Genomic DNA, 25,730 nt, shown 5'->3' with positions numbered 1-25,730 from the left:
TAATTTCACAAAACAAACTGAGGGTTGCTGGGGGGGTGTGGGAGTTGGGAGAGGGGGAGTGGGGTTATGGACATTGGGGAGGGTATGTGCTGTGGTGAGTGCTGTGAAGTGTGTAAACCTGGCAATTCACAGACCTGTACCCCTGGGGATAAAAATACATTATGTGTTTATAAAAAAATAAGAAATAAATAAAGAATTAAAAAAAAGTTTGGGATTGTGAGAATACACACACACACACAGACCCGCACCTGCACACACACACACACACACATACACACACTTTTTGTGTATTTCAGTGTTTTGAAAACATTAAAATTTATTTTTCTGCTTGTGTTGGATAGACACTCCAGTGAAAGTCTACATACTTCTAGCTTTAAAAAAAAAAAAAAAACAGAGCAAAGGCAGTATAGGAGAGTTTTATTTATCAAGTGAGTCAAAAGACAAAATAACAATACCTTCAATTATTTCTTTGCAGGAGTAGATTGAAAAGAAATATGTGGGTCCTGTGTGCCCAGTGACACACAGGTATACATAGGTGTGTGCACACAGCCTTAAAATGACTGACTTACTCTGGAAAAGGACAGGAATTCTCATAAGGCAAAATAAAGAAAAATAAGGCCGAAGGAATGGGAAAAGAGAAATGTATGTTAATAATATAGTCGTAGAGCTGTGGTTTTCACATTTGAATAATAGTTGCAACATAACTAATAATGTAATTGCTAACATTTGAGAGTTCACTGTGTTCCAAGCGGTGTTGTAAGCACTTTGTTATTTTTCTGTTGGTATATTTGTGGGTGTATTTTTGTGCCCAGAATGTGTGTGCAAAAGTATACATATTTCCACATAATTGTGATTGAGTGTATAGCCCTTGATCTGTTAGTCTAGCATAAGCGTAGAAAAAAAACCAAAAACCAGTGAGTTCTGTAGTTATTTTTAAAGGTAGTTTACTTTTCTCATTTCTGATATTCTTAATTCCCTTGAAAAGTTTTACTTGCTGCATGAAACCAAGAACCCCGATCTGCATGATATCTTTGTGGTTAGTTGCTGTAAAGCCAATATTTAAATTTCTTTGAGGTCTTTTTTGGTGCCCGGCATTACAGGATGAAGATCTCGTCAGGAGGGTGAATATATATGTGGTTCTGGGTCTTGTGCATTTTGCGACAAAGGAATTCCCCTTTGAATCGCCTGCTCCCCTTGAGCCTCTGGCTCAAGCCGCCCGTCGGTCTGTGCAGTGTCTCTGACGTCATCGGTGTATGCATAAGCCCTGCTATTGTCTTACTGCTACAGCAGGGCTGGGGATTGCAGTGTCCGCTGTTGCTGTTGCTACCTAGTCCTGCCTCCTGCATCCCAGAAGAGCCACGTTGGCTTGCCTTTCCCTATCGGATTTTCAGAAGCAGCTCTTCGGTTTTTGTGCTGTTGGAGACCTTGCTTTTCAGTCACACGGGAGAACACTGGAGCTTGTAAGAGGAGAATCTGGCAGCTGGACACAGCTTGGACTGCATTGTGTGTCTTCATGACCCCTGCTGTGTAGCGGCTCATCTTTTCACTCACACAATCTCCTCGATTTTATTTCCTTCCCTTTTTTTTCTTTCTTTCTTCTAATTTTTTTTAAAAGCAGCCTCTGGAGCCAGCCATGTTTGGCACTGAATCTTCATGTAAGTAAATGGATCCCACTTCTTTGCTGTTTAGAAATCTGTTTGCTGTCAAGGTTTCATTGGCTTGGACTTCATATCACTTTGCCTTAGGTCATTAACAGCCTTTGTGTTTTGGCTCTAATTACAAAGGAATTGATCCCAGGGAAGGCACTCCTCCCTATCTGGGTTATTCATCCTTAAGGCCAGGGATGTCAGTGTGGTCAAAACCAGGCCTTCAAGAGGGAGGAGGGAGGAAGACAGGAATCCAGGCAGTCTCCCCAGAATGTGTTAATTGATGGGATCAAGTCTGTCACTGATCTACTGTGGGTTCTATAATGCTCCTTAAACCTAAAGTAGAAACTGGTAGGATCTGAGATGATAGTGTTTATTAATTAGAAAGGGAAAAAGGGTTTACAGTTTTTATCTAAAAGGAAGAAAAAAGGTGTCATTATACCCTCTTCCTCCATATTTTTACAAAAGCATAGGAGTAGACATTATATGCAGATTTAAAGAAAAAGAAATAAACTTTATTGTAGAGATTTTTTTTTTTAACAGAATGGTTTCAATATTGATATGCTGGCTAGCGTCACAATCCAACAGCATCATATCTCTCTGAAAACTTATACACAATGAAATTGCTTTGGTGCAGAGCAGGCCCTGCACAATGGCTGGGCTGGACAGCACTTGTAGACAGCTACAATTGGTATTTAAAAAATGATGACTAGCCTGACTAATTTGAGTATTATTTAATGTTGGATGTAGAATAATATAACTTATCCAAGCAGTCCGACAGGCTTTGCAGAATATTTTGTCATTATCCATAAACAAAGATGACAGTTAAGTATTTCTGAAGAGACTCAACCTGCTGGCCTAGAACATTAAAAATTGGCACGATACCATCTTTGTGGGGAGAAGGGAGTTAGGGCAGGAATTCAGGAAATGCATTTCATGAGAATTTATAATCCGACCTTTTCTTTCTGATCTCAGGTGATTGGTACACCTATTAGTGTGCAGCTGATGATTATTCTAGAATACTTGTATTTCAAGAGAGCTTATAATCCTCAGTTTTTTTGTTTCTTGGTTGGTTTTTTAAAGGATTGATTATTTTTGTTGTTTCACATGGAAGCTTCTCATTGCTGAAATTAGCCACCCTGACTAATGAAGGTCAAGATAGAATAACAATGAGACATAATGTTCCATTCAGCATATGATAATATTAAACAATATTTTTTGAATTCACTTAATGGTACATCTGGAATTACTGTCACTCAAGAAGTAGGAACAGATTATTAAGTGGCAAAGACTTTCTGCAGTTTCATTTTAGTCATGGAATTTTGATGTAGGAGCGTAGGTATGGATAGAGATATTTATCTACTGAAGGAAAATTAGTCTTACTGCTTTGTTTAGCTGAAAATAGAAGTTGAAACTCAGTGTGGGAGTCTTTGGGCTCTTGGATTAGGGAATCTAACAGTGTCTGGCCAGGTTTACTAAGCAGATACAGCCTTTCTTGATTATTAAACCCGATCTTTTAATATCACCCATGTGCTGTGTGGTATGTTTGAAAACTGCTGGTTGCTTTTGGTCTCCGTGGCTACCAGATTACTGAACAGACAGAATACCATCCAGAAGACAGAACACCCATCATGCAGATTTTTGCATTTTTTTAACCTAATTGAGTATTAAGTTTTGCTTCTTGCTTATCACTAGAAGACCATAGATAGGTTTGTATTGCCAGTGATAATCATTAAGTGTTGAGAAGGGACTGCCTTCTTTTGATAAGGAGATGCCTTAAATCTATACTCAGAGTTTAGACAAGTGTATTTTCTTTCTGTTTGGAGGCATAGCTTTCTAGGCCTTTAATTTCTGCCTTTTGGCAGCTTTATAGGCTGAAACTGTCTATATTTAGAATATTCAGAAAAATAAGTCACATTTCAATTTCTAATTAGTTCAGAAGGGATCTTCAAAACCAACTAAGACATTCTCACTAAATTTTTATAATAAATACTTGTTTATTTACCCTTTGTACAATGTTGTGCTAGATCCTGGAAAGGTCATTTTTTTCTAACATATTCTGATTTCGTTATTCTTATTTTCGAGTTCTGGTTGTAGTACTTTGCTTGTATTGGATGTTTTAAATTGAAGTATGGTTTACATAGGACAAAGTGTGTTAGTCAAAGTATGCAGCTCGGTAAATTTTTGCCTATGGTTTATACCCATGGAACCACGCCCCAGATTAAGATACAGAATATTTATATTACTCTAGAAAGTTCCTTTGTGACAACCTTTTCCAGTCAAAAGGAGATCACTATTCTGACTTCTGTTTGTAGAGTCACATGTAAATGGCCCTTGTAAATTTTCTCTCCCTTGCTCTGCCTATAAGAGAAGGAAATGTCAATGTCCTCATTTTTCAAGTATTTGAGTAAGTTGATTTTATGTTTCAGACCTTTGTAGTCAGGAATTTTTAGTAGCTGGTGTCACGTTATAGCATGTTCTATGTCACTAAAATAGTATTGCTCCATTTAAATATCAAAAGACCCTCCCCTCCAGCACACACATACAAAAGCCTTAAAAACATCAAAAAATTTATATACAAGAGTAGACACTGTTCTTCAAAGTTAAAGACTTACATGGCTATAGCATCAGAATTAATAAATGCTCTTACATTGTTTTAGTGAATATCTTTAACAGTGTCAGCCTCAGTTTTTCTGACTTAGTAGATCTGAGTCTCCTTGGATGTATAGATTGGCTACTGTCTATTTTGGGCCCACTTGGAATGCAGATGTTCGATATTCTATGTGGATGAATCCTAACAAAGCAGGAAGTGTAGCTTCTGTAGCTCTGTTGCCATCTTGAAGTATTTCACTGAGCTTTTCCTTTACTGAAATTTCCCATGTCTAAAAATGGGAGTAGTATGTCTGTCTGCTCTTTATCTGCTTTGAGGAAATGCAATTTTAGTTTTTGTGGTCAGAATAATTTAGGTTTAAGAAAAAAGTACTATCAGTAAAGTTTTGTTAAAGAAAGTAGTCATTAAAATGCATATTTTTGGTACTTAATTTTACTTAATGATATTTAAAAATCAATGTATTGAATTCTACAAAAATTTGAAAATTTTATTTTTCTCTTTAAATTTTATAAAGGGACTGAAAATTTCATCTTTTCTTTTAGTGGAATAAAGAAAACCAGTTCTGTACTGCTATCATTTGGTTACATCCTTTTTGATAAAGCCAGTTATTCTCCAAAGTATAAAGACTTCAAGAACAATGAACATTTATTCAATTAGCATTTATCTCACTTAGTACTCCTCCTGTCTCCCCTCCCATGTTTAACTTTTTCAGGCCTCAAGGGTACCATTTAAGGTGTGCTGTGGTGGGAATTGTGCCCGGGTTTAACACATTAATATGGCTTCCAGAGACCCTGTCTCATTAGTCTAGTGAAGAGAGCAACATGTTACCTTTTGAGAAACAGCATGCCTCTGGGCAAATAATTTTTCATTTAACCCCTCCTTCCAAAATGTTGTTATAGTTGTGATAAATTCAAAAGAACATCTAGTGTGTCTGTGAAAGGGAAAAAGAAATAACTAACATGCCAATAAAGCGGTAGGATTTAGTGAGTTTAGTAGTGATGGGGAAATGTTGGATGTGTGTCGAGATGCCAGTTCTCTTGAGCTCTAGTGTGCCTGGCCCTGCCGTTGTCTGGATGCCCACATCACCTCGAGTAGGTAGCTAGATGCTGGAAAAGATTTGGGATACATGTGATACCCCATGTGGTTTATCTTTGATGGACACCAGAAGTACAGCTGTTGCCCTTTGTTTTCATTACCAATGAATGCATTAAGTTGGAACTGACAGCTTCTCAGTTTTAATAGTGAGTGTGTTTCTAAGAATAATGTAATTATCTCAAATTTTGAGCCATTGTGTGGAAGACAGTCAAAAGAATATATCTAGCAATATTAGGTCACCAAGAAACTATACAATTAAACAGGCATCTCTTTGATAGAGCAACAAATGAGTCACACTCCTTTCTTTACATGCATTTCAGGGCCATTCTTGACAACCAGTCATATATGAGATTAAACTTGGATCTATTGTTTTGGTGTAATTTCTGTGAATCAGTTGAGATGTTAATAGTTACTATGTTCATTCAAAAATGCCTATTCACAACTGGACCATTTTCCCATATAAGTCCTACTTCTTTTTAAATAATTGTGTCAGAGTGCGGTTTTTGCTGTTAGTATGTTTGGCATTCTAGTACTATATTATTTTGTTTTCCCCTTTATTAGCTTTTGTCATATGGAACAAGATAATTTAAGAATACAGCCATTTCCCTTTCCTACAGCTTTAACTGGCTATTAGTACTTAGCTGCATTGGATTTTAGATTCTTTCCTCTTACTTAAAGCAAAAGTACAAATACTTACATATACACATAAAAACTTACCTCTAAGTTAGCACTCAAACAGTGAGTGTGTAAAAGAAAAATATTATTCTATATAACTTCAGATAAGTAGAATACCATAGACTGCTAAAAATAAGGGAAAATAATTACAGATAACAGAGATTTATGTTGGGACATGGTCATACAGGAGCCTGGGAAAGTTAAATAAAGCTAATATAACTTTTGACTTGTTTTACTGTATCATCTTTTCTTTCCTTCTGACAATATATTTCTGATGTGAAATTTCCTTTTGGGTTTCTCGCATGTTAATGTTTGACACTGTAATTTTTAGTATCAAGAAAATATTTTAAGCTAAATAAGATAGAAAAATATTTTTCTTCTGGATATTTATATACTTACTCTGCTAGTACAGAAATGGAATAAAGATACCCACTGGTTATTTTTAAATTCTCTGATTACTTATTTTTTTTTTTTATATATTTTTTATTTATTTGACAGAGAGAAATCACAACTAGGCAGAGAGGCAGGCAGAGAGAGAGGAGGAAGCAAGGCTCCCTGCAGAGCAGAGAGCCTGATGTGGGGCTCGATCCCAGGACTCTGGGATCATGACCTGAGCCGAAGGCAGAGGCTTTAACCCACTGAGCCACCCAGGCGCCCCTCTGATTACTTATTTTCACTTGAGTATTGGTTTCCCTAATTATTAGTCTGTCGTTTGTTCAACAGAAATTACACATGAGTTTTCAGTGATCTCTTGTTTTCATTATCACAATGGATCAGATTCATATCCTGTATAAACCACGGGGAGTCTATGGGGAAAAATGACCATATATGGAAACTTTCCCCATAGACTCCCTATGGAGTTACACAGGATGTGAATAGGATTCATTGTTGTGCTGGATTCTGAGTTGGAAAAGTCACTGCTAATGTGTATTTTTAACAATAATAATAGTCATTGCATTAAATTATGTCAAGTAGCTTTAAATTATCAATATAAGACTATATGTGAATTGCTATTTTAAAAAATTGTTTTTCAGGGCGCCTGGGTGGCTCAGTGGGTTAAGCCGCTGCCTTCAGCTCGGGTCATGATCTCAGGGTCCTGGGATCGAGTCCCGCATCAGGCTCTCCGCTCAGTGGGGAGCCTGCTTCCCTCTCTCTCTCTCTGCCTGCCTCTCTGTCTACTTGTGATCTCTCTGTCAAATAAATAAATAAAATCTTTAAAAAAAAAATTGTTTTTCAGAGAGTATAGCTATCTCACCATTCTTTTCCTAACAAATAGAAAGCATTTATTAACATGTTTATTAATAAGTTAATTAGGAAATACACAAAATAATAAGTTAATTAGGATATTATTTACAGGTCCTCTGATGTCATAACATGCTGTGCTAGAATAGTGAATTATAAAATTTTTCGTGTGGAGATTTTGCTTTTATTAATAATGGATTCATGTAATTGTGAACTAAAAGATTAAAATACAGTTTAATACATGTTGTAGAAATGGCAACAACCATGTGCCAGGTTCAGTGACTAACTGTAGATACTCTGGTGCTTGATTGCCTGGATTCAGATCTTGGCTCTACTACATTCTACCAGGGTTCGGCCACTTACCATCTAAGCTCTTCTGGCCCCAAATATGGCTTATCCAATTAATTCTTGATATTAGAGGATCTTAGTGTTAGAGGAATCCCCTTTTTGGAGCCAGGATATTTGTACAAGCGTAGCACTTACCAAGGGTTACCTGGGGAGCAGTGAGAAAGACTGGTTAAAGAAAGGGAAATGTCTGGGGCGCCTGGGTGGCTCAATGGGTTAAGGCCTCTGCCTTCAGCTCAGGTCATGATCCCAGGGTTCTGGGATCAAGCCCCGCATCGGGCTCTCTGCTCTGCGGACAGCCTGCTTCCTCCTCTCTCTCTCTGCCTGCTTCTCTGCCTACTTGTGATCTCTGTCTGTCAAATAAATTAATAAAAAAAAAAAAAAAGGGAAATGTCACTTTCTAAGACTGGGTGGAAGTTCTTTTATGCAAGTCTTTGAAGTGACTTAGTGGGAGATCTGAAGAGAGGAGACTGCATGAAACTGGATGAAACTGGTTAGAGTTGGCAAATGTCCAGGTATTTTTCACTATTGGTCACCCGCATGGCAGGTATCACTAATTGATCAAGTAGTCTTGTAGGATTGGATTAAGCCACTAAAATTTGGAATGTTTTCCTCTTAAAACATTGTCTTTAACTGTGCAAATGTTTTCTACATTAGTGTGAATCATAGTCACATAAATAAATATTTTATCTTGCAAATAATTATTGAATTTAAAAAATTAGGACTCTTAAGAGTTCTGGTAATATCCCTCTAGATATAAAATAAACATACCACTCTGTGACACATTATGGTTCTCAGAAATGTCAAAAGGTTAATGATTCAGAGCTACCGCTGGTCTCTTTTTTTGCAATTTAGACCTATCCCCATAGTGTGGTGGGGTACCTATCGTCTACTAAGGACGCTTTCTTTAGAATTTGAATCTACTGTGGCTTAAGGTAATATTATTGAAAATATGCTGTGTGGGCTTTATAGGATGTTAATATTGAGTTTAAGAAGGCTAAGAAGTGTATTACACATAACTGGCACATATCAGAAACATCTGAGTGACACAGCAGAGTAGCATGTGGATTTTTATTATTAAGCCCATATTTGTTATAGGTAAACTGTTATGTACTGATACCTAGTTATATATTGATAGTTGACTACACTTCATTTAAGTTCGCTTATTTTTTAAGATTATTAAATAAAGGGGTGCCTGGGTGGCTCAGTGGGTTAAAGCCTCTGCCTTCGGCTTAGGTCATGGTTCTGGGGTCCTGGGATCGAGCCCTGCATTGGGCTCTCTGCTCACCAGTTTATTTACAGCGTGAAAACTAAGGATTGTCTCTTGCCAATCTTGATAAAATTTTAGGAATCGGAAAAATTATTTTCCATTTCTTTGTGGAGTTTCCAACTGTTAAAATTCAGGGTTATTGGCTTATTTGGGGAAGTAATGAGTGTCACTGGAATGCATATAGATTAGGAAATCACAGTGACTCCATTAGAGTATTATTTACCACTTATGTCCTTCATCCTTAGCTACTTCTAGAACACCTAATGTTAGCAGGAGACTTTGGTAGGATTTGGCTTGGTGTGATGCATGGACTTGAATCAGGAGTCTGGAATTTTTCATCTGAAACTTTCCTAGATTTGTTTTATAATGGTGTTTCAGTTATCTATTGCTGTATAACAAAGTACCCCCAAACATAGTGGCTTAATATAAGCATTTATTATTGTAGTTCACACTTTTATGGGTTGGCCCTACCCTGTGGTTGTTCTGTTGTGGGGTCTCTAATACAGTTGCAGTCAGATTTCCTTTGGGACAGGAGTCATCTAACGTCTTTTTATGTATGTATGTATGTATGTATGTATGTATGTATGTATGTATGTATTTAAACAGACAGAAATCACACATAGGCAGAGAGGCAGGCAGAGAGAGAGGAAGGGAAGCAGGCTCCCTGCTGAGCAGAGAGCCCGATGGGGGACTCGATCCCAGGACTCTGAGATCATGACCTGAGCTGAAGGCAGAGGTGTTAACCCACTGAGCCATCCAGGTGCCCCAGGAGTCATCTAAAGTCTTAACCTGAGCTGGAGGTCCAGGATAGCTCTCCCACTTGGATATCAGTTAAAGCTGGCTGTTGACATGGGACTCAGCTGGGGGGATAGGCAGGTAAGCTTATACTTGTCCTCTCCATGAGGTTCAAGTTTCTAATAGCATGGTGCTAGGTTCTCAGGGGAAGCATCTCATGATGGAGCATTCTAAGAATCCCAGGAGGAAACCGCAGGGTTTCTTATGGCCTAGTCTTGGAAGTCTCAGGAGCCACAACCACCATATTATGTTGGCCAGTCAAGTCACCAGGACAAGCCCAGATTCAAAGTGAAGGGGATTAAACTCCTTCTTTTGGTGAGAGAATGGCAAGTTTGGATTGTAGAAGAACAAGTAGGATGGAAAATACTTTTGTGGCCATCTTTGGAAAATATAGTTTACTACAATTAGTTTCTAAACTCTTCTATGAAGTTGGTTCCGCAGAGTGCTGGTGGGCTTCTCTATGTCAGGGGTCTGCCAGTTTTTCCTGTAGTGGACCAGATAGTGAATATTTTTTTTTTTTTCAGATAGTGAATATTTTAGACGTGTGGACCATACGGTCTTTTTTTGCAACTATTCAACTCAGCCATTGTGCAAATAAGCAGCCATAGTCAAATGAGTGTGTCTCTCTTCCAGTAAAACTTTATTTATGAACACAGAAATGTGAATTTCATATAATTTTCACATACCAAAAAATGTTCTTCTTTTATTTTTTTGCCCCCAACCATTTAAAAATGTTAAAAAAAAATTGTTATATCAAGGGCTGCAAAACCAGGTGGTAGGCAGGTTTTGGCCCATACGCCTTAGTTCAGTGACCCTGCTCTTAATCTGAATTTCCTTTTTAATAACTGCAAAGCTAAAAGAAAAACAGACATATTCAATATTAAAAATAACTACTTTTGGGACACCTGGGTGGCTCAGTTGTTAAGCGTCTGTCTTAGGCTTAGGTCATGATTCCAGAGTCCTGGTATCAAGCCCCGCATCGGGCTCTCTGCTCGGCAGGGAGCCTGCTTCTCCCTCTTCCACTTCCTCTGCTTGTGTTCCCTCTCTCACTGTGTCTCTCTCTGTCAAATGAATAAATAAAATCTTAAAAAAAAGATAGTAACTACTTTTGAAGTATAGATAAGACTGATAGATGAACTTATGTTCTTGTTGGTTGATTTTATTACTAAATGTTATACATTTGAACTTACAAATGTACTCTGTTTTACATATTGGGCTCTTGCATATTAGTTTGTTTGAAAAAGGTTGTGTTAAAAATGAGTGAGAGAGGGACACCTGGGTGGCTTAGTGGGTTAAGCATCTGCCTTTCGCTCAGGTCATGATCCTAGGGTCCTAGGATGGAGCCCTGTGTCCCTCCCACTGAGCAGGGAACCTTCTTTTCTCCCTCTGCTGCTGTTCCTGCTTGTGCTCTCTCGTGCTCTCTCTGCCAAATAAATAAATAATATCTTTTTTAAAATGAGGGAGAGAAAAAATAAAGTAGACAAAACCCTATGACATTTGAAGACTTTTAGTCTGTTATCAGAATAACATAGGTGACAAAAGTAAGATAGGATATAGAGACTGTGATTCAATTTCACAAATATTTATTGAATACAGAGGATTAACATGTGAGAAGGAATAAGAGAGCAAAAAGCTTTCAAGAAATTTAAAGTTCAACTGGATATAGGTGGTAAGGCAGGAAGAGAAGGAGAACAGAGAGTTTAATAATACTAAAATTTTATTTCTCATTCAGTTAAAACAGTGTAGATAAGACTATTTTTGATACCAGTACCCATGGATCAAAGAAAAATAGTTGGTTCGCATTGGAATTGGCATTGCATAATATGCCAAATATGACAAGGGAAAACAATTTTTTCTTTAGATAATTTTATTGAAGGACAATTTACATATGATAAAATATATAACAGTTTGGTGAATTTTGGCAAATATATACATATATGTAACCATCCCTATCATTACAATCAAGATAGAGAACATTCCTATAACCTTAGAAAGTTCCTTTGTGTCCCTTTGCAGTCAATTTTCAAATCTCTAGAATTTCATATAAATGGGGAACATACAATGTATACTATTTTTGTGAATAACTCCTTTTGTTCAGCATAATGTTTTCAGCCGTGTTTGTGGCCGTCGGTAGTTCATTTCTTTTTATTACTGAGTTAATAGAAATAACAATTGGCTCAGCCATATGCCTATTGATACTGAGTTGTTACCTGTTTTGGGTTCTTACGAATAGTGCTACTATAATTGTATAATTCTCAGAGTGGACATATGTTTTATTTTCTTTTGGGTAAAGATCTAGAAATGCAAGTGCTGAGAAACTTCCAAACTTTTCCAAAATGATTATACTTTTTTACATTCCCGTCAGCAACATGTGGGAGTTTAGTTGCTTTATATTCTTGTCAACACTTGGTATTGTCATTGTTTTTAATTTTAGCTAATTTAGTGGATGTGTAGTGATAACATTTTGTGATACAATTTTAATTTGCATTTCCCTCATTCTTAAAGATGTTGAACATCTTTTCATGTGCTTATTGGCATTGGTCTGTCTTCAATGATGAAGTGTCTGTTCAAGTACTTTACTCATTTTAAAAATTGAGTGTTCGTCTTAGTGAGTTTTGAGGGTTCTTCATATATTTTGATATAAGTCCTTTGTTAGGTATATGTATTGACACTATTTTCTTATAGCTAATAGCTTTTAGTTTTATTAGCAATGTTGTTTTTAATTTTAATGAAGTCCAGGTTTTCAATTTCTTGAGTCAGATATAAGAAATGTTTGCCTACCCAAGATTGTGGTGGTTTTTTCCTTACCTTTTCTCCCAAATGTTCTATATGTTTTGCTTCTGTGTGTGTTATGATCTGTTTTGAGTAAAGTTTCATATATAGTTTGAAGTAAAGGTGGACATTCATGCTTTCCACCAAAATTCAGTTGTTTCAGTACCATTTCTTGAAAAGACAGTCCTTTCCTCATTGAATTGGCAACTTTATAAAAAATCATTTGACCCTATATTTCTTGTCTCTGTATTTTGTTCTAGAGATCTGTGTGTTTATTCTCAGACCAATAGCATAGTCTTGATTGCTATGGTTTTATCATTCAGGTAGGGTAAGCCCTCCAGGTCTGTTCTTTATCAAAATTGCTTTGGTTATACTTGATCTTTTCATATCCACAGAAATTTTAAATTTATTTATTTATTTATTTATTTTTTCAGCGTAACAGTATTCATTGTTTTTGCACAACACCCAGTGCTCCATACAATACGTGCCCTCCCTATTACCCACCACCTGTTCCCCCAAACTCCCACCCCTGACTCTTCAAAACCCTCAGGTTGTTTGTCAGAGTCCATAGTCTCTTATGGTTCGCCTCCCCTTCCAATTTTTTTTTTTTATAAACATATAATGTATTTTTATCCCCAGGGGTACAGGTCTGTGAATCGCCAGGTTTACACACTTCACAGCACTCACGATAGCACATACCCTACCGAATGTCCATAACCCCCTCCCCCTCTCCCAATCCCACCTCCCCCCAGCAACCCCCAGTTTGTTTTGTGAGATTAAGAGTCACTTATGGTTTGTCTCCCTCCCAATCCCATCTTGTTTCATTTATTCTTCTCCTATCCCCCTAACCCCCCATGTTGCTTCTCCATTTCCTCATATCAGGGAGATCATATGATAGTTGTCTTTCTCCGATTGACTTATTTTACTAAACATGATACCCTCTAGTTCCATCTACGTCGTCGCAAATGGCAAGATTTCATTTCTTTTGATGGCTGCATAGTATTCCATTGTGTATATGTACCACATCTTCTTGATCCATTCATCTGTTGATGGACATCTAGGTTCTTTCCATAGTTTGGCTATTGTAGACATTGCTGCTATAAACATTCGGGTACACATGCCCCTTTGGATCACTATGTTTGTATCTTTAGGGTAAATACCCAGTAGTGCAATTGCTGGGTCATAGGGTAGTTCTATTTTCAACATTTTGAGGAACCTCCATGCTGTTTTCCAGAGTGGTTGCACAAGCTTGCATTCCCACCAACAGTGTAGGAGGGTTCCCCTTTCTCTGCATCCTCGCCAGCATCTGTCATTTCCTGACTTGTTAATTTTAGCCATTCTGACTGGTGTGAGGTGATATCTCATTGTCGTTTTGATTTGTATTTCCCTGATGCCGAGTGATGTGGAGCACTTTTTCATGTGCTGTTGGCCATCTGGATGTCTTCTTTGCAGAAATGTCTGTTCATGTCCTCTGCCCATTTCTTGATTGGACTGTTTGTTCTTTGGGTGTTGAGTTTGCTAAGTTCCTTATAGATTTTGGACACTAGCCCTTTATCTGATATGTCGTTTGCAAATATCTTCTCCCATTCTGTCAGTTGTCTTTTGGTTTTGTTAACTGTTTCCTTTGCTGTGCAAAAGCTTTTGATCTTGATGAAATCCCAATAGTTCATTTTTGCCCTTGCTTCCCTTGCCTTTGCCGATGTTCCTAGGAAGATGTTGCTGCGGATGAAGATGAAGAGGTTGCTGCCTGCGTTCTCCTCAAGGATTTTGATGTATTCCTTTCTCACATTGAGGTCCTTCATCCATTGTGAGTCTATTTTCGTGTGTGGTGTAAGGAAGTGGTCCAATTTCATTTTTCTGCATATGGCTGTCCAATTTTCCCAGCACCATTTATTGAAGAGGCTGTCTTTTTTCCATTGGACATTCTTTCCTGCTTTGTCAAAGATTAGTTGACCATAGAGTTGAGGGTCTATTTCTGGGCTCTCTATTCTGTTCCACTGATCGATGTGTCTGTTTTTGTGCCAGTACCATGCTGTCTTGATGATGACAGCTTTGTAATAGAGCTTGAAGTCTGGAATTGTGATGCCACCAACTTTGGCTTTCTTTTTCAATATTCCTTTCGCTATTCGAGGTATTTTCTGGTTCCATATAAATTTTAGGATTATTTGTTCCATTTCTTTGAAAAAAATGGATGGTATTTTGATAGGGATTCCATTAAATGTGTAGATTGCTTTAGGTAGCATAGACATTTTCACAATATTTATTCTTCCAATCCAGGAACATGGAACATTTTTCCATTTCTTTGTGTCTTCCTCAATTTCTTTCATGAGTACTTTATAGTTTTCTGCATATAAATTCTTAGCCTCTTTGGTTAGGTTTATTCCTACGTATCTTATAGTTTTGGGTGCAATTGTAAATGGGATTGACTCCTTAATTTCTCTTTCTTCTGTCTTTTTGTTGGTGTAGAGAAATGCAACTGATTTCTGTGCATTGATTTTATATCCTGACACTTTACTGAATTCCTGTACAAGTTCTAGCAGTTTTGGAGTGGAGTCTTTTGGGTTTTCCACATATACTATCACATCATCTGTGAAGAGTGATAGTTTGACTTCTTCTTTGCCGATTTGGATGACTTTAATTTCTTTTTGTTGTCTGATTGCTGAGGCTAGGACTTCTAGTACTATGTTGAATAGCAGTGGTGATAATGGACATCCCTGCCGTGTTCCTGATCTTAGTGGAAAAGCTTTCAGTTTTTCTCCATTGAGAATGATATTTGCGGTGGGTTTTTCATAGATGGCTTTGATAATATTGAGGTATGTGCCCTCTATCCCTACACTTTGAAGAGTTTTGATCAGGAAGGGATGCTGTACTTTGTCAAATGCTTTTTCAACATCTATGGAGAGTATCGTATGGTTCTTGTTCTTTCTTTTATTAATGTGTTGTATCACATTGATTGATTTGCGAATGTTGAACCAACCTTGCAGCCCTGGAATAAATCCCACTTGGTAGTGGTGAATAATCCTTTTAATGTACTGTTGAATCCTATTGGCTAGTATTTTGGTGAGAACTTTTGCATCTGTGTTCATCAAGGATATTGGTCTGTAGTTCTCTTTTTTGGTGGGATCCTTGTCTGGTTTTGGGATCAAGGTGATGCCTGCCTCATAAAATGAGTTTGGAAGTTTTCCTTCCATTTCTATTTTTTGGAGCAGTTTCAGGAGAATAGTAATTAGTTCTTCTTTAAATGTTTGATAGAATTCCCCTGGGAAGCCGTCTGGCCCTGGGCTTTTGTTTGTTTGGAGATTTTTGATGACTGTTTCAATCTCCTTACTGGTTATGGGCCTGTTCGGGTTTTCTATTTCTTCCTGGTTCAGTTGTGGTAGTTTATATGTCTCTAGGAATGCATCCATTTCTTCCAGATTGTCAAATTTGTTGGTGTACAGTTGCTCATAGTATGTTCTTATAACAGTCTGTATTTCTTTGGTGTTAGTTGTGATCTCTCCTCTTTCATTCATGATTTTATTTATTTGGGTCCTTTCTCTTTTCTTTTTGATGAGTCTGGCCAGGTGTTTATCAATCTTATTGATTCTTTCAAAGAACCAGCTCCTAGTTTCATTGATTTTTTCTATTGTTTTTTTGGTTTCTATTTCATTGATTTCTGCTCTAATCTTTATGATTTCTCTTCTCCTGCTGGGTTTAGGGTTTCTTTCTTGTTCTTTCTCCAGCTCCTTTACGTGTAGGGTTAGGTTGTGTACTTGAGACCTTTCTTGTTTCTTGAGAAAGGCTTGTACCGCTATATATTTTCCTCTCAGGACTGCCTTTGCTGTGTCCCAAAGATTTTGAATCGTTGTGTTTTCATTATCATTTGTTTCCATGAATTTTTTCAATTCTTCTTTAATTTCCTGGTTGACCCATTCATTCTTTAGAAGGATGCTGTTTAGTCTCCATGTATTTGGGTTCTTTCCAAATTTCCTCTTGTGATTGAGTTCTAGCTTCAGAGCATTGTGGTCTGAAAATATGCAGGGAATGGTCCTAATCTTTTGATACCGGTTGAGACCTGATTTGTGACCCAGGATGTGATCTATTCTGGATAAGGTTCCATGTGCACTAGAGAAGAATGTGTATTCTGTTGCTTTGGGATGAAATGTTCTGAATATATCTGTGATGTCCATCTGGTCCAGTGTGTCATTTAAGGCCTTTATTTCCTTGTTGATCTTTTACTTGGATGATCTGTCCATTTGAGTGAGGGGAGTATTAAAGTCCCCTACTATTATTGTATTATTATTGATGTGTTTCTTTGATTTTGTTATTAATTGGTTTATAATTGGCTGCTCCCACGTTAGGGGCATAGATATTTAAAATTGTTAGATCTTCTTTTTGGACAGACCCTTTGAGTAGGATATAGTGTCCTTCCTCATCTCTTATTATAGTCTTTGGCTTAAAATCTAATTATTCTGTTATAAGGATTGCCACCCCAGCTTTCTTCTGATGCCCATTAGCATGGTAAATTGTTTTCCACCCCCTCACTTTAAATCTGGAGGTGTCTTCGCGTCTAAAATGAGTTTCTTGTAGGCAACATATAGATGGGTTTTGTTTTTTTATCCATTCTGAGACCCTGTGTCTTTTGATTGGGGCATTTAGCCCATTAACATTCAGGGTAACTATTGAGAGATATGAATTTAGTGCCATTATTAGCCTCCACAGAAATTTTAAAATTTGCTTGTCAATTTCTGCAAACAGTCCTGTTGGGATTTTGATTGGAAGTGTGTTTTAATCTAGAAAGCAATTTGGGAATAGTTGACATTTTAACAATATTGGGCTTTCCAATTCATAAACATGGTATTTCTGTCTCTTCATATAGTTTAATTTCACCCAACAATGTTAAAATAGTTATGAGCTGGGGCACCTGAGTGGCTCAGTTAGTTGAATGTCTGCCTTTGGCTCAGGTCATGATTCCCAGGGTCCTGGGATTGAACCCCACGTTGGGCTTCCTGCTCTGCAGGAGCCTGCTTTTCCCGCTCCCTGCCACTCTCTCTCTCTCTCTCTGTCAAATAAATAAATAAAATCTTAAAAAATAAATAAAATAGTTATAAACTTAAAAGAATAGGTTTTTTTTCATTGATAAAAGAATGCTTATCTGGCGTAGAGTAACTTATCTTACCCACTGAATACAAGTTCTTTGAGAAAGTAGAGTAAAATGTAAAAGTGATGGTATTAGTAAAATGTCATTAATTTGAATTAGGAGGACTTGTTTGAACTTCTGAAAACATCTTAAATAGCCTAAAAAATGAAACTTCACAAAACAAATGTTGCCATGAAGAAGTCTTTTGTGGATATGTTTTAACAAGTAAGAAAGAATGGTTTATACCTAGAACACTTAAAATTATGTTCATGTAAAATGTTTTTATAGTCCCCCATACACTTGCTCTTTCAACAAGATAAACTATATTTCTTCCTCTTGTTTTTTTTTGTTTTATAAGATCACTTTATTATATTTTAGAAGTAACTTCACTTTAGCTTTTGCCAAAATATTCACATTTCTTTAGTTAGAAAGAACCAAGCTTAAGAATTTTCATATTTGAAAATTCTTCTTATGAAATTGGTCTTGTGGTCCTGTTGAGTTATTGGCCTTTTTACAAATCTGATAAATTTTTGGATTCTTATGATTTCAAGAGATTTAAACTAGCCTTTCTCCAAAAACACATTCAGTTTGGCATTTGTCACCTTTAAAAATTAAATTGAGCTCGAGTTGGCTTTATTTAAGAAACTTTTCTAATTATTTGACATTAGTTCTGATAATTTCTAAAAGTCTTTAACCTGCATAAAGCCAGATTTGATAGAGATTGAACTGACTTCCAATAGCATGCTAATATATGCATTATAAATATGGATCTGTACACATTTATCTGATGTCTAAAGCAACTAATGTCAAGTACCCCCACCCCTGTTTTAGATGGTTTATAAAACGGCAGTCCTGTAATAACCCCCAGTTAACTAATGCCATCTTTGAAAGCTGTGGAAATGAATATACTTTCAGGGTTTGAGTTCTTCTGTACTGACTTTTTCTTACCCTTTTCTGTGTTAGTCCCAGGTAGACCCACTTTGTTATTTTTGGTGTAAGTAGATAGTACAGTGCTTAAGAAGAGGGCTTTGAGACAGACAGACAAAAACATGGTTTTACTCTGTTGCTTTGGGCATCTTCTTTTTCAGCCTCAGTTTATTCATATTAAAACGGAAATGATAGATTACCTCATGGGACTGTTGTAATGCTCTAATTACATAGGTAGGTAGGATGACAAGCCCTTAATGGCACATGATAAGTAATCAGTAGTTTAATTATTTTGAAATTTAAATTTTAAATTATTTTAATTTAAATTATTTTAAAATTTAATTATTTTAAAATAAAGTCTAGAAACATTAGACCCTGCGTGTATATTTGATATAAACTAGAGTATAATCAAGGTATAATGAAAGCATCAAATGGATACAAATTGAAAATAATGAGGAAAAAATTGTTTTACGTGGAAAAACTTTTAAGTTTGGTCCCTGCCTTCTGGCAGTCTACATTCTAAGTGAGCAAGAAGAATTAAATTGTAAGTCATTCATATATATTTTATTTACATTGACACTGACTTATATAAATCTTTTACACATGCATAATTGACACGTGAGCAGTCCTTTTCTTGCTTCTCTTTGCGTCCATGGTCTTCTCACTTCTAGCAGTATTCTTTTGGGTTTCTGTAATAGTCACCTTAACTGGTCTCAGCTCCCCTTATTCTATATCTAGGTCCATTCTACAGGTTACTTTTTTGCCCTTTAAAAAAATTGAAATCTAACTACTATACAATAAAAGACACAGATATTAAGTGTTCAATTCCATGAGTTTTGACAATTTCACACACACCTGTAAGCACCATCCACATAGGATAGAGAGCACTTCTGTCACTTCAGAAAGTTCCCTTTTGCCCCTTCCAGTTTCCCTCCTTATGAGGCAATCATTTTCTGATTTGTATATTTAGGATTAGTTTTACATTGGACTTAGTATATAGGAATTGTGCCATTTGTATTCTTTATGCCAAATAGCTCTTCAATACCCAGTACCTGTTCAAAACACTCTCAAGAACTCTTCAACGCTTTTTGAACTAAATATGAACTTTTTGCCCATGTGTTTAAAGCTAACTACCATGTGGTCCCTACTGTTCCTTCCCAGCTTAACTCCTACTACTACCCTGCATGTATTATTTGCTTTTTCCTGACTGCTTTTTCTCATGACAGGCCTTCTATTTGGATCTTACCCTTATTTCCAGCTATTCAGATCTCACCCGCTATTTCACTCTGAAGTTCATCTCAGTTACTAGTTACTCCATGCCTTTCCCTGGTCCTCCTAATGTTATTCTCATTTTTATTTTATTTATTTAATTTTTTAAAGATTTTATTTATTTATTTGACAGAGAGAGATCACAAGTAGATAGAGAGGCAGGCAGAGAGAGAGAGAGGGAAGCAGGCTCCCTGCTGAGCAGAGAGCCCGATGTGGGACTCGATCCCAGGACGCCGAGATCATGACCTGAGCCGAAGGCAGCAGCTTAATCCACTGAGCCACCCAGGTGCCCCTTATTCTCATTTTAAAAAAATCATCCTTGGATCATCATCACAGACATACTTTAACACAACAGTTATTCTCAACTCCTTTTCCAAAGTCATCATTCCCCTGTTGCCCCCTCTTCCACCCTACCCTTATAGTCACTGCTCCTTAGTGAAAAACATCACATATTTTGAATACATTGTTGCACTTTTTTTTTTTTTTAGATTTTATTTTTAAGTAATCTCTTTATCTAACATGGGCTCGAACTCACAACACCGAGATCAAGAGTTGCACACTGTACTGATCGAGCCAGCCAGGTGCCTCACCTTGTTGCACTTCATAATGCAAAGTGCATGGTTCCTGGTTTGCATGCTTTGGAGTCTGACTTGCTGGGCTGGAATCCTTACCCTTGTAGCTGTGTAACATTGGATAGGTTAACTAACTTCTCTTTACCTCAGTGTATTCTCTAAAATGAGCATTTACATCATACTATATCATGGGACTGTTTTGAGTTTTAAATGCCATAAAATGCTTATTACCTAGTAAAGGCTCAATGAATGTTAACCTTTTATTCGATATTATTATATTAGAGTCTTTGATGTTATTGCCTTATCCTTCCAATTGCATTCCATTTTCCCCAGGACTTGGGAAGTTTACTCACCTTGTGGCTACCAAACTAAATATTAAAGGTAATTTGTCCATCTAATAGTTTTTTATAGGAAAGTCTATGATGTGTTGGGAAGAGCTGTTTAAAGACAGAACATTAGTGGTCCTGGTTTTATGCTTACTTCACCTAATATATGTGCTTAATCTCATTTCTCAGTGTCTTGCTTATTAAATACTATAATGTCAGTATCCTTCTCTTTATTGAGGAAAATGTGGAATTCATATGTTTGTAGTGGTACTATATTTTAACTTAGCTCAAGCTTGATAATTCAAGGAGAATCTTTTAAATACAAATGATATTCCCCAATTTATCTGGTTTATGTGTTCGTATTTTTGTTTGTTAACTTTTCTTAAAGTCACACATCTGTAATTCATTCTTATAAAGCTTTATGATACTTGATACAGATGCTGCGGCAAATTATGCATTACTTAATCTCCGTTTAATTCACTTAAATGGCATTTGATAAAGTCTTCTTGATTCTTACGTGGGGTGCACAGAATTATTGCTATTTAAGGAGGAATAATAGGGAAACAAAAGACCTATAAGTTACTTTTGGATTTGTTTCCTTTAGGTTTTATACTGGCATGTTTCAGATATGTTTTTGTTTGGCTCTCTCAAGGGGAACAGACAGCATTCCCACTGTACCCAGTAATATTATCCATATTATGAAATACTTTTACTGTGTTGTTGTGGCATGCCTAGTTTTCCTTCAAGGTTTCACTAAGCAAAGACTCTGTGCCTACCTTTGATTCCATGTAGAGAATTGGAGAGTTGGGTTTTTTAGATATAAAATACTTAGGTCTCTGAGTCCTTGGGTCTTCACCAGCTGAACACCTGACTATAGTCCATTTGTTTTTAGTATTAAATTGACCTTTTCCAGGCTCTCTTGTGGAGGAAGTTGGAGTCTGCATAACACCAGCTGTGTGTGGTATGAGAATGGAACAATAAGTCAGGGATGGAGAGTATGCCTCGCCTTTGTTTCCTGAAATTGTGCATTGATTTCTTTTGTCAGTAGAATATTTCAAATGAATGAGAGCAACATTTTCTGTTTTTAGTTTTTTTTTGGGGGGGTATACCTTTTTAAAAAGCAAATCATCATCTGCAAATTCAAATTTTATTCAGTATATCTAATTTGCTTAAAGTAAAGCACATATATAGTAGAAATATTAACTTTCCTTCAATTTCATCATTTTCAAACCCTTTCTCTTCACAGGAACTTGATTATTTAAAGCTGCTGTTTAGATGTTTTCTTTTTAATAAATGAAATATCTCCGTTTTAACCACTGCTGCCAGCATGAAAATAGCTTTTTCATAAATACTTTAAGAATTTTCTCTACTTGACAATTTTAAGCAGGATAAAACTGGACTGTTTATAGAATTAATTTTTCCTTTCCTTTGGCATTGAATGTACTCTAATTTGTAGTTTCAAAAAATTAGGGTTAGCCTTTGAGTAAATTCTTTGCAGAATAAACAATCCTCAGAGAATTTGCTACTTCAGGATCTAATATGAACAACCAGGTGATTGGGAATTTTTGAGATACAGACAAAAAAATATATATAGCCTCATGCCTATTTCATAAATCATTCTGGAGGTTTCTTAGGGTTTAAGCATTTAAAAGCCCGAGATGCTGGTTTTTCTTTTTCTGACCTGGACTGCATTTGTGGAGGTCCCATGCTGGCAAGTAAAATAGTTACTTTCTATTTAAGAACTCTCTCTGGGAATTGTTTATTATGGTTTGGGAAGCTCATTCCACACATGAAAGCTTGACTTTCCTGTGTTTTATTAGACCTTACTCCTGAAGCACTAAAAGTTCTGTTTGGCCTTTCGCGCCGTGAGCCACCTCCCTAATAGTGAATAGCACTCTGTGGCAGTCACAGTCACTGTTACTGATGATCGGATGTCAGTCCAGACGGTGCAGCATATTTCATCGTTTTTCTTATATGGTGCCCCCAAAATGTCATGTCTGGAATGAGGGACAGTGTGATATTTATCATGAATCAGTAGAATCTGGATAGGAAATTACTGGGTATTTTGCTCCTTTTGCTGACTGGACTTTATTTTTTTGTTTTTGAAAATCAGTAGTAGAAGCGAGGCTAACGTAGCAGCTGTGCTAGGTTTTGTACTTAGTTTCCTTCCCAGCCACTGTGAAAATGAGATAATCATTCAAGCTGCCTTTTCCGAGAATCCTGTTGAAACAGAAAAAGGAAGTGGGGCCAGGAGCCTTTAGGTGGCAGTTACAGCTTTTCCTGGGGCAACCATCTATTGCATTCATACACTTTTGGGTTTGGATGCCCGTTATGTATTCTGAAATAGTAGTCACCTAATAATAAAATGCCCTGTATCAGATGGGAAACCCCCAATTGCTTGGCTCTTCCAACCCAGTCTCAATTTAAAATCTTTTTCGACTGGTAGGAATGGATGTGATACTAGTGTCAGACTTTTTTTTTTTTTTCATGCCATAGTTTAACACTTCAGCCTACAGGCCCGTTAGACTCTTACAAAATTCAGCAGGTTGCTTCGTATGAAGTTTCTTCCTCCTTCTAACCAGATTAAAAGCTCTTGGTTGGCCCCTAGCACCCTGGCTGCAGGCACGCAGGCAATATGACATGGAGAGAGCTGTCCTGCCCTAAGCAGCTGCAATGGAAGCCTCATGGGCAGCCGGAGCAATTGTGTGTGCCATGTTTTAGGAGGCAGCCTTTCCCTGAACATTGGTATTTTATGCTGGTGATCAGAAGAATTTGGCATTTGGGAGCAAGGTCCTATGATCTTGTGTTTTGTATGAAAATACACAGCATTGCCTTTTTATGGTATACCCTTAATGTACAGTGCTACCACCAAAGCTTCCTGAGGAGAGCCAATTTTAAGATGAAGAGGCAAACTGAACAAGGCTCAGTTTAACTCAGATGTCGTGGATTAGAATGGATGGAAAAGAGATAGTCCTGTGGTAGAAGACTGATCCAGAGAAGTTAATCCTAGCCTCTGACCATCATCTTTTGCGTTGATTTGACAGTTTCTTTGAAAATCAGGATAATCAAGTGCTATAATCTTTTCAAATTCTCCTATTGGAGATGGAAGGAATATTTTATTCAATTTTCATTACCCTATTAAAATTATCTATTAAATGTCAGCATACTGTGTTGCACTTAAGTTTTTCAAAATTGTTCTTATGTTCCCTGTTTTTTTTTGTTTTTTGTTTTTTTTTTAACTGCTTCTGAAGGTGTGAGGGAGAGATCACATGAGACTTTTAATTATATGGCAAATAGCATTATCTTAAATTTCATGAAATTATTTCTAGGTAGAGTTGTCTCCAATATCTGATACTAGAGTTTAGCTTATCACTGCCCAACATTTAAATTGTCAAGTTGATAGCAAATTGTTGCTTTGGGAAATGATTTACTACATTGGGCTTCTGGGGGACATTAGTCTATATAGGAATGAGAATGGCCCTAGACTGCATTGAAATAGTTATTTCTGATACTTGTGCTCGTTGTGTGGAGATTATGAGGAGAAAAATTTTTTGTAAAATATTTAGTGCCCTATGTTCTTTAAGGGGGGGGGGGGGGGATGATGATGGGAGAGAAAAGCCTGGGCTTTTACCACTGTAGCCTAAGTGGGAAATACTTGCGAAATGCTAGGTGCTAAAAAGATAGATCTAATGTGGTAACTTTTCTGTAATTTACCTGGAGCCTTCTTCATTGCTAATGATCATTCCTAATCTACTTGGAAGATAGTTCTAATATGCCAACCAGAGGAGACCACAGCAGATGGTAGGGTTTGGCTGTTGCTATTACTGAAAAAGACTTTCTCACTTTAGTTCCAGTATTAATCTTTGCCAGCCAGTTTTAATCCTCCTTATAAATAAGACTATCCCCTAGTGAGTATTGATTGATACCCTAATGACATTTTTATCTCTCAGAGTTAGGGTGAGAGCTATTTTTAAGACATGAAACCATTTTAATCTTTTTACATTTAAAATAACACGTGGTGGGATGCCTGGGTGGTTCAGTCGGCTAAACGCCTGCCTTCTGCTCAGGTCATGATCCCAGGGTTCTGGGATCAAGTCCCACATCAGACTCCTTGCTCAGTCGGGAGCCTGCTTCTCCTTCTGCCTCTGCCTGCCACTTCACTTGTTGGTGCTCTTTCTCTCCCTTTCTCTCTCCTCTCTCTCTATCAAATGAATAAAAAAAAATCTTTTTTTTTTAATATTTTATTTATTTGACAGAGAGAAATCACAACTAGGCAGAGAGGCAGGCAGAGAGAGAGGAGGAAGCAGGCTCCCCGCGGAGCAGAGAGCCCGATGTGGGGCTCGATCCCAGGACCCTGGGATCATGACCTGAGCCGAAGGCAGAGGCTTTAGCCACTGAGCCACCCAGGCGCCCCAAAAAAAATCTTTTTAAAAAAGAAAATAACATGTGGTTTCCTTAACACACCAGAGTTCATTTTCACTGCAGACATTTTAAATAATACAAATAGTGAAAAAAGAGAGGGAGAAGAAAAAGAAGGCTCTGAGTTTTGGAGTCAGATAGACTTGGGATTGAATCTTTGTTTGGCCTTTTACTGGGCAAGTAATCTTTGATTAATTTGTAATCTTTCAGTTGAGGACAACACATAGCCCATGCTGAAAGAGTGTATGTAAATGGCTTCAAATCGTTCTCCACAAATGCTAAATGTTGAGTGAGTAGTTATACAAGTATAGCTACAAGTCAGCATGTATGGACTGAGCACTTACAGGGCAGTGTACTGAGAGATTTATATCATATGTAGATGCAAAGATACAGACAGCTGTGTGTGTGTGTAAAATCTAGTGAACATTTCCAACTCTGTCCTTAAGGGATATATCTTCAGTAAGATCTCAAATCCTTCTATTTTGTGATAACTTCTCTTAATCTGTTTTAACATAAAGTAGTCTTTGAGTATATGTATGAAAGGATGCCATTTTGTAGATAGTACTTTGCAGTCTCCTTTTTTCTCACTTAAAAATATTTTATTTTGCCACAGGGTTTTTTTTTGTTTGTTTGTTTGCTTGTTTTGT

The 25,730-nt window shown here is 37.1% G+C and overlaps 1 protein-coding gene across 8 annotated transcripts in view; it reads left to right on the top strand.

Annotated features, from left to right (window-relative positions):
- The window catches only part of ST7 (suppression of tumorigenicity 7), a 248,802-nt gene that overhangs the window by 57,082 nt on the left and 165,990 nt on the right, over nt 1-25,730 (top strand). The window contains exon 1 of one of the 8 annotated variants that reach the window (XM_046021014.1): nt 1,313-1,655. The exons of the other annotated variants lie outside the window; for them this stretch is intronic. Coding sequence (XP_045876970.1) covers nt 1,634-1,655 — 22 coding nt within the window. The 5' untranslated portion in view covers nt 1,313-1,633. Of the gene's footprint in view, nt 1-1,312; nt 1,656-25,730 lie in introns of those variants that run through there. 8 annotated transcript variants of the gene reach the window in all.

The sequence above is a fragment of the Meles meles genome, chromosome 10 (assembly GCF_922984935.1).
Source record: "Meles meles chromosome 10, mMelMel3.1 paternal haplotype, whole genome shotgun sequence".
Classification (NCBI taxonomy): Eukaryota; Metazoa; Chordata; class Mammalia; order Carnivora; family Mustelidae; genus Meles; species Meles meles.
The sequence above is the reverse complement of the archived record's forward strand: the minus strand, read 5'-3'. Positions and strand labels throughout refer to the sequence as shown.